The sequence below is a fragment of the Anomaloglossus baeobatrachus genome, chromosome 2, assembly GCF_048569485.1.
Source record: "Anomaloglossus baeobatrachus isolate aAnoBae1 chromosome 2, aAnoBae1.hap1, whole genome shotgun sequence".
In the NCBI taxonomy this organism is placed as follows: domain Eukaryota; kingdom Metazoa; phylum Chordata; class Amphibia; order Anura; family Aromobatidae; genus Anomaloglossus; species Anomaloglossus baeobatrachus.
Genome location: NC_134354.1, coordinates 37,063,625 through 37,070,553, shown reverse-complemented (window position 1 = coordinate 37,070,553; position 6,929 = coordinate 37,063,625). Strand labels below are relative to the sequence as shown.

At 43.9% G+C, this 6,929-nt stretch overlaps 2 protein-coding genes across 2 annotated transcripts; both read right to left on the bottom strand.

Annotated features, from left to right (window-relative positions):
• Positions 1-1,036: 1,036 nt before the first annotated feature.
• Positions 1,037-2,919, bottom strand: LOC142282068 (protein kinase C theta type-like). Its single transcript, XM_075332930.1, has 5 exons — positions 2,848-2,919; positions 2,546-2,737; positions 2,310-2,438; positions 2,050-2,216; positions 1,037-1,856 (listed from the first exon to the last, which is right to left on the bottom strand). Exons 1-5 carry the CDS (start codon positions 2,857-2,859, stop codon positions 1,790-1,792), a joined length of 567 nt encoding a protein of 188 aa, XP_075189045.1. The 5' UTR covers positions 2,860-2,919; the 3' UTR covers positions 1,037-1,789.
• A 59-nt stretch (positions 2,920-2,978) lies between these two features.
• On the bottom strand, positions 2,979-6,542 carry LOC142286029 (uncharacterized). The gene is made up of 6 exons (XM_075333317.1): positions 5,902-6,542; positions 5,600-5,688; positions 5,279-5,449; positions 3,342-3,433; positions 3,146-3,208; positions 2,979-3,054 (listed from the first exon to the last, which is right to left on the bottom strand). The coding sequence occupies exons 1-6, from the start codon at positions 6,389-6,391 to the stop codon at positions 2,979-2,981; spliced, it is 981 nt and encodes a 326-aa protein (XP_075189432.1). The 5' UTR covers positions 6,392-6,542.
• Between the last annotated feature and the right edge of the window lie 387 nt (positions 6,543-6,929).

Below are 6,929 nucleotides of genomic sequence, written 5' to 3'. Positions count from 1 at the left end.
TATATCTACTACTACTAGTATATGATGGTGAATGGTCCAGTTTATTACTGGTAAAAATAATCTTAGGTTCCTCTGTAGCACTAGTGGTGTGAGCTTCACCGAGGGCCATTTTCGAGGCAACATGTCATCCAGAAATGCTGGTCCGCGGTCATATTATTGACTCCTGGTAGGATTTTCATGGTCTGAAAAGAATGTGTTCTGTTATTGTGCCTGTTAGGCTGTCTGTGGGAGTGTAACACCCTCAGTGGTGCTCAAACCAAAATTCGTCACAAATTCCAATCATCTTAAAAGAAAGAAAAGGTTGGTAAGAGGTTGGGACCTGTTGAAACGCGAGGACACGCGCAAACGGCCACCATCGTCCACAGCACCCCACATTCTCCTTCCCACTGACTTTTAACATTGAAATAAAGGATTGAATTTATACCCAGTGAGATCCAACCTTTTCTTCTTCTAGCATGCCAAGGCCATTCACCTGGTAGCCAGTGGAAGTGTCACCTTAGGAACGGACAGGTGTTATCGTATGGAAATCTGGGGAGTGAAGGCGGATTTATACCAAGGTGTTACTCCCTGCTTGATCTGTTATGAATAAAACAGAATAATGGAAGACATTTTTCAAAACTGTAGCCAGGAAGAGTGAAGCAGTGAGCGATAGTCACCAGGAGCTCAGCCTGACGTGTATCTGCACTGTACACCTTTATCTATAATAGCTGGAATTGCTGTACCTGTAACCACTTAAAACTATAGCACTTACATATTATCTCTCCTGCACAAATGAAACCCCCCCAAAACACCAGAAAATCATTTCTTCCTTCCTTCACCCCTCCAAAAACAGATTTAAAAATTGACCAGACAGTTTGATATAATCCAAAATGGTATCAGTGAAAAGTGTATACACGTTACCACCACATTACATGCACCCTGTGCTCTTAAGGGGTGGAATGTAAAATACTTATCCATGAAGATATAAAATAAATCTACTACTACTACTAGCACATGATGGTGAATGGTTTTGTTTATTGCTGTTAAATATCTTTTAAAAATCTTAGGTTCCTTTCTGTCACTAGTCGTGTGAGCTCCACTGAGGGCAAAAAGACTATAAGTTGCCATTTTCGTGTTGTATTTATCCATCGGCACTCAGGAGAGGAAAAACCCCCTGTGGGGGAAACCTCTAGGGAGCCATGGCCTATGGATAAGTGCCCTTCCCTGGGGGCACAAGGCAACATGTTGTCTAGTAGTGCTGGTCCACGGTCATATTATTGACTCCTGGTAGGATTATCATGGTCTACAGCTCCATGGCCTACGGATAAGTGCCCTTTACTGTGGGCACAAGGCAACATGTTGTCGTTAAATGCTGGTCCACGGTCATATTATTGACTCCTGGTAGGATTTTCATGGTGTACAGCTCCATGGCCTAAGGATAAGTGCCCTTCCCTGGGGTCACAAGTCAGCATGTTGTTTTGTAGTGCTGCTCCACGGTCATATTATTGACTCCTGGTAGGATTGTCATGGTCTACAGCTCCATGGCCTACGGATAAGTGCCCTTTCCTGTGGGCACAAGGCAACATGTTTTCGTGAAATGCTGGTGCACGATCATATTATTGACTCCTGGTAGGATTTTCATGGTCTCCAGCTTCTTCTTGTATTCAGACACTGCAGATGCAGCAACAACCCCTAGCCCTGATTATGGCAGGCCAAAGGAGTGGATGTGGCTACACTGCAGGTCACGGCCCTCTGGACACTCCTAGTGCTGGTGGAATAGGAACCAGTGAACAGCGGTTCTCAGAGCTGTTCACTTCCAGCGTTTTATCCTTCTCCAGATCCTGTGTAAGGCGTCCCTCACAATACTGCAAAATGTCCTGTCGGGAGAGACAATAGGTTAGAAAGGATTCTTATATCCCAATAAGACACATGAAATGGAGCTGTCCTGAGGGGAAACCACCTGCAGACTAAAAGCAAATGGATTCCACATTAGACTCTGTTGACAGATTCATAAAGTTATGGAGGGGCCTATGAAACCCCCCTATCCCCGTCCCATTTACACTGACTCACCTGCGATGGGGTTTTACAGTCTTTGGCATTGGTTTTATGACCTTCCATCCATCACTGGCAAATGTAAATCCACAGAAGAGTTGTTGATCTTCTTCAGCTATCGGTAGTCTCATGAGTTTGCTGAAGCACGGGACAGGATTCATTTTAGATAATGTCATCACTTCTGGCTGCAGAGTGAAGATAAAAGAATCAGTGTTCATAAAGAAGAAACACAACAGAAATGTACTTGTGCCACCATCTTCTCTGGGTCGTTTACTTACAGGGGGTAGCTGGAATGGTGGACATGCTCTGGCTTCCTCTATATCTGTCCAGTTAATCTCTGTAAAGAATGGATGATCCCTGATATTATCCACAAATTTTTGCCTACTTTCTGGTGACTTATCCAGGAGCTGGGAAGATATAATAAAGATTATTCAGTCTATAGTCATCCTTCATTTTCATTGTGTATTTCATTACATATATCCACTCTATTACTGAGATGTGTCTTTATACTCACCCCCTTAATGATGGCTTTGAGTTGGGGGTCCAATTTCTTTGGGAAGACTGGTTCATCATTGACTTTTCCCATAATGGTGGTCCAATGAAGTTTACCTTTATAGAATGGATGTCCACCAATAGCCATCTCATATAACACCACACCAGCAGAGAACCAGTCCACTGCTGTGTTGTAGGGCTTCTGTAGAAAAATCTGTGACGACATGAAAAAGACAATAAAAGCTTTGTTCAGCCAGCAGAAGACATGGAGATGTCCAGCCTTGTACACAGGGATAACTCAGGGACATGTAGATAATTCCTCACCTCAGGAGCCATGTATATATAGGATCCAACACAATCTGAAGTCTTTGTATCGCCAAAGATGTTTATTGCGGCAAGACCGAAATCAGCAATCTTCAAGTGACCGGTGCTGTCCAGTAAAATATTCTCTGGTTTTAGGTCTCTGGTAAAGGGAAGAGTTTATAAAATGTGATAATTATTATATTAACGGGTCTAATGATGTATTCTGGCCTGAAATATCAAGTGTTTCCAGGGGGCATGAGGATGAGGGTATAGAAGTGTTTATACCAGGTCTACACAAAAGAAGACGTGCTGCACCTACCTGTGTATGATGCCTCTGGAGTGGAGAAACTGCAGCCCACAGATCAGCTCAGCGGCAATAAATCTAATGAGAAAAAATGATAAAGGAAACAACATCCATCATTTCAACCACTAAACTACGAGACTAATAATGACATAAAGCCGGAATGTTCCTAACAACGATCATCTTCATCTAATGTATCCATGTTCTGTCTTACCTGGTGGCTGGAATGGGAAGTGGGGCATTGCGTTTCAGGAATTGTCTAAGGTCTCCTCCACTGAGATATTCCATGACGTAGAAGACGTAGTCCTATGATAAAGCAGAGGAGATAATAGCTGTTACTGGTATAGTCAAGATAAAGGGCACTGGTGGTAATGTTATAATACATATAATACTATGGTAGTGACCTAGAAGAACATTGCACACAGATGGCCATATAGACAGGCATTGATAGAATATATAGAAGACTCAGAGTCAGGGGCGTAATGATAGCGGTCACAGAGATCACAATTGCGACCTTGCCCGGCGACCACCATGTAGAGAAAGAAGCAGCTGTCTCCTCTCTGTGAGAAAGGAGCTGCGCTGTAATAGCAGACCACGCGGCCGCTATGGGGCCTGTGACTCAGGGGGCCCGGTACCAACGTCCTTGCCCATCATTGTACAAAATAATGATGAAGGATGGAGTGGAGCACTCCTCTCCATCCTTCATCATTCTCGCCCTGTGCCTGCCGTCGACATCTCAGTACGACTGAGTCTCAGTAAGACTGCAGAGACACTGACCGGTGCAGTGGGGTAATGAGGAGAGGTGAAGACGGAGCAGCGGGGGAATGACGAGAGGTGAGGACTGAGCAGTAGGGGAATGAGGAGAAGTGAGGAATTGTTTATTTATTTATTTTTATCAGTGAGTACACGGTGGGTAGAGGCTTATGGGAGTGCATTAAATAGTATGGGGGCTACATAGTACAACATGAAGGACACTTTATACATAGACTATTGGGTGCTTTATAATACAATGAGTCTTATGGTATGCATTAAATGGTATTGGGGCTGCATAATATATTTGAAGGATTATGGGGGAGCATTATAAAACTTGGAGGACTATGGGGATGCATTATAATATATGAAGGGTTGTGTGGGATCCAGTATACTTTATGGAAGGCTATGTGGGGGCCATTATAGTATTTGAAGGGGCCATTATAGTATTTGGAAAGTTGTATACGAGGGGGAAAAAGATAAAAGCTTAGGATGGGAAAGATTTATGCAGAGGGAAAAAGGCTTTTTTCCCCTCAGCACCCAGCTTTTCCATGCTCTGCTATACATATTTCCCTCAGCACCCAGCTTTCCCACACTCTGCTATACATATTTCCCTCAGCACCAAGCTTTCCGATGCTTTGCTCTGATAGCATAGGAAAGCTGGGTGCTGAGGGAAAGATGTATATCAGAGCATGTAATACTATGGTAGTGACTTAGGGTACTTTCACACTTGCGTTGTTTTCCTTCCGTTACAGTCTGCCCTTTTGGAAAACAGCGGAATCCGTTAACGGATTCCGCTGTTTCCCATAGACTTGTATGGTTGACGGATTGTGCCAAAGGGAGCTGCGATGCTTCCGCTGGGCGACACTCCGTTGCTTCCGCCCAGCAGGAGGAACGCAGCATGTAACGTTGTTTTGAGCAGCGGAATCCTCTGGATTTCACTGCGCATGCTCTTTTTTTTTTTCTTAAATCACAAACTTTATTTTGTCTCGCGGTGGCCGAACATTCAGCTGAGCGCCAGCATGCCCGGCCGCCGGCAAGTGACAGCGCTCAGCTGATCGCCCACCAGCATGCCCAGCCGCCGGCAAGTGACAACGCTCAGCTGAGCGATCGGCTGCCGGCTATTGAGAGTGATCAGCTGATCGTTTCAATAGTCTGCTGCCGGTAAAACTGTAAAGAAAAAAAAAAAAGCTTTCCATTGTTTTGTACGATCCGTAGCATCCGTTGTGCCACTATATGCAACGCATCTGTTGCATCCGTAACACAACGCAATGCTACGGAAGCCGTCCAACGCAAGTGTAAAACTAGCCTTAGAAGAATTTTGTACACAGATGGCCATATAGATCTGGTATTGATAGAATATATAGAAGACTCAGAGCTGTTAGATCATCAGCCTCTTACCTGGGACTGGAAGGTGGAAAAAGCCCGAGTAATGAATGGACTCTTCCTAGTCATCTCCAGGACTTGTCGCTCTATCAGTATGTCGTCTCTTGAGTCCTCAATTAGGAGCCTCTTCTTTACCATCTTCACTGCCACTTTTTGTTTGCAGGCCTTATGTGTGGCCAACATGACCTGGAGGATACAGAGCATTAGAACTGTAGGAAAGGCCCGTCCTGCCATGAGACATGACGAGAAAATGTGAAGCCGTAACGTTCCTAGAGTCATAATACTGCTCCACATCACACACATGAGGAAAATGTCACCACATTTCCTAATACTTACTTTACCATATCCACCCTTTCCAATGGTTTTATGGAAGGTGAAGCTCTTCAGTCCAGTCACAATGATGGGGGATTCAGCTGGGGTTGTCCCTAATGGAGAGAGGAGAAATAAGATGTATTATTCCTATATAATGCTAATGTGGCCTCCTATAGCAATTATAACATGGGGTAGAACAATATTAGGGGGGTATCAACGAGAAAAGGCATAAAAATCACAATAGTTGGGGTATTCTAAAGGCTCTCAATCCCGTCAATTACTACATTGAGGGCTATTGTCTCTTGGGGTCTTAGATCTGCACTCACCTGACAGCTGCTCAGTGTCAGCTCTGGGGGACCCGCTGGATCCATCATCAGCTTTGTCCCCCATCGCTTCTCCCCTTTTCCTCTTGTTCTCGATACACTCCTGTATCGGACTTCCAGGTCTTTTTGAAGCCTTGATAAGGCTTTGGTAGGTGCCATCTTTTTCACTCTCCGATGTTTCTATTCTCCTTCTTTTTGGCACCTTATCTATGCTCTCTCCCTTTCTCTTCCTCAAACTCTCCATATTCAGCTCAGTGTCAGCTTTGGGGGAGACGCTGGATCCGTCATCAGCTTTGTCCCCCATCGCTTCTCCCCTTTTCCTCTTGCTCACGATACTCTCTGGTATCGGGCTTGCAGGTCTCTTTGAAGCCATGATAAGGCTTTGGTTGGTGCCATATTTTTCACTCTCCGATGATTCTAATTTCATTTTTTTTGGCACCTCATCTATGCTCTCTCCCTTTCTATTCCTCAAACTCTCCATATTCAGCTCCATAGATGAAGTTCTGGGCTGAGGAAGGTCCTGTCCACCTCTAGAGCGCTCCCGGATGGCGCCTGGAACTGCTCTTCTAACAGGCCTTCTTGTAATCGGTATTATATTTTATATAAAACCAAAATTTGCTAAGCGCAAGTAAAAATCGCCTTCACTCACTAAGTGATGAAAACAAATGGACGATATTCAGGCTGCAGCGACATTCTGATGATTGTTCCATGACATCACAGGGGCATTGTGACATCATCACATTCTAAAGGTCACATAACATCAGAGGGGCCAGTGACTTGAGCCTGGCTGTGAGGTCTGTGTTCTTCAACAGTTATTAAGTCTTTATCATTTATTAGTTTCCATTTGAGTCCATGAAACGCCAAAATAAAACTTTTCAAATACAAAAAAAATAATTTAAATTAATTTGTTTTTTTACATTTTTTTACACCATTTATCACTTAGCTTGTATATTGTAATGTAAATAGTATAAAAAATTAATGTAAGGGGGTAATAAAAGCGCTGCTGAGTATGATAGGAAAAATATCATCAT

What these genes read in the sequence shown, in the direction of transcription:
- LOC142282068 (XM_075332930.1), bottom strand. An exon ending in TCAAAGCCATCATTAAGGGG is followed by an intron (nt 2,439 to 2,545) that starts GTGAGTATAAAG and finishes ATATCTTCCCAG; the next exon opens with CTCCTGGATAAGTCACCAGA. An exon ending in ACTGTAAAACCCCATCGCAG is followed by an intron (nt 1,857 to 2,049) that starts GTGAGTCAGTGT and finishes CTCTCCCGACAG; the next exon opens with GACATTTTGCAGTATTGTGA.
- LOC142286029 (XM_075333317.1), bottom strand. Translation starts at nt 6,391, where the DNA reads ATGGAGCTGAATATGGAGAGTTTGAGGAATAGAAAGGGAGAGAGCATA. An exon ending in CTTCCCATTCCAGCCACCAG is followed by an intron (nt 3,209 to 3,341) that starts GTAAGACAGAAC and finishes TTTTCTCATTAG; the next exon opens with ATTTATTGCCGCTGAGCTGA. An exon ending in TCCAGAGGCATCATACACAG is followed by an intron (nt 3,055 to 3,145) that starts GTAGGTGCAGCA and finishes TTGATATTTCAG; the next exon opens with GCCAGAATACATCATTAGAC.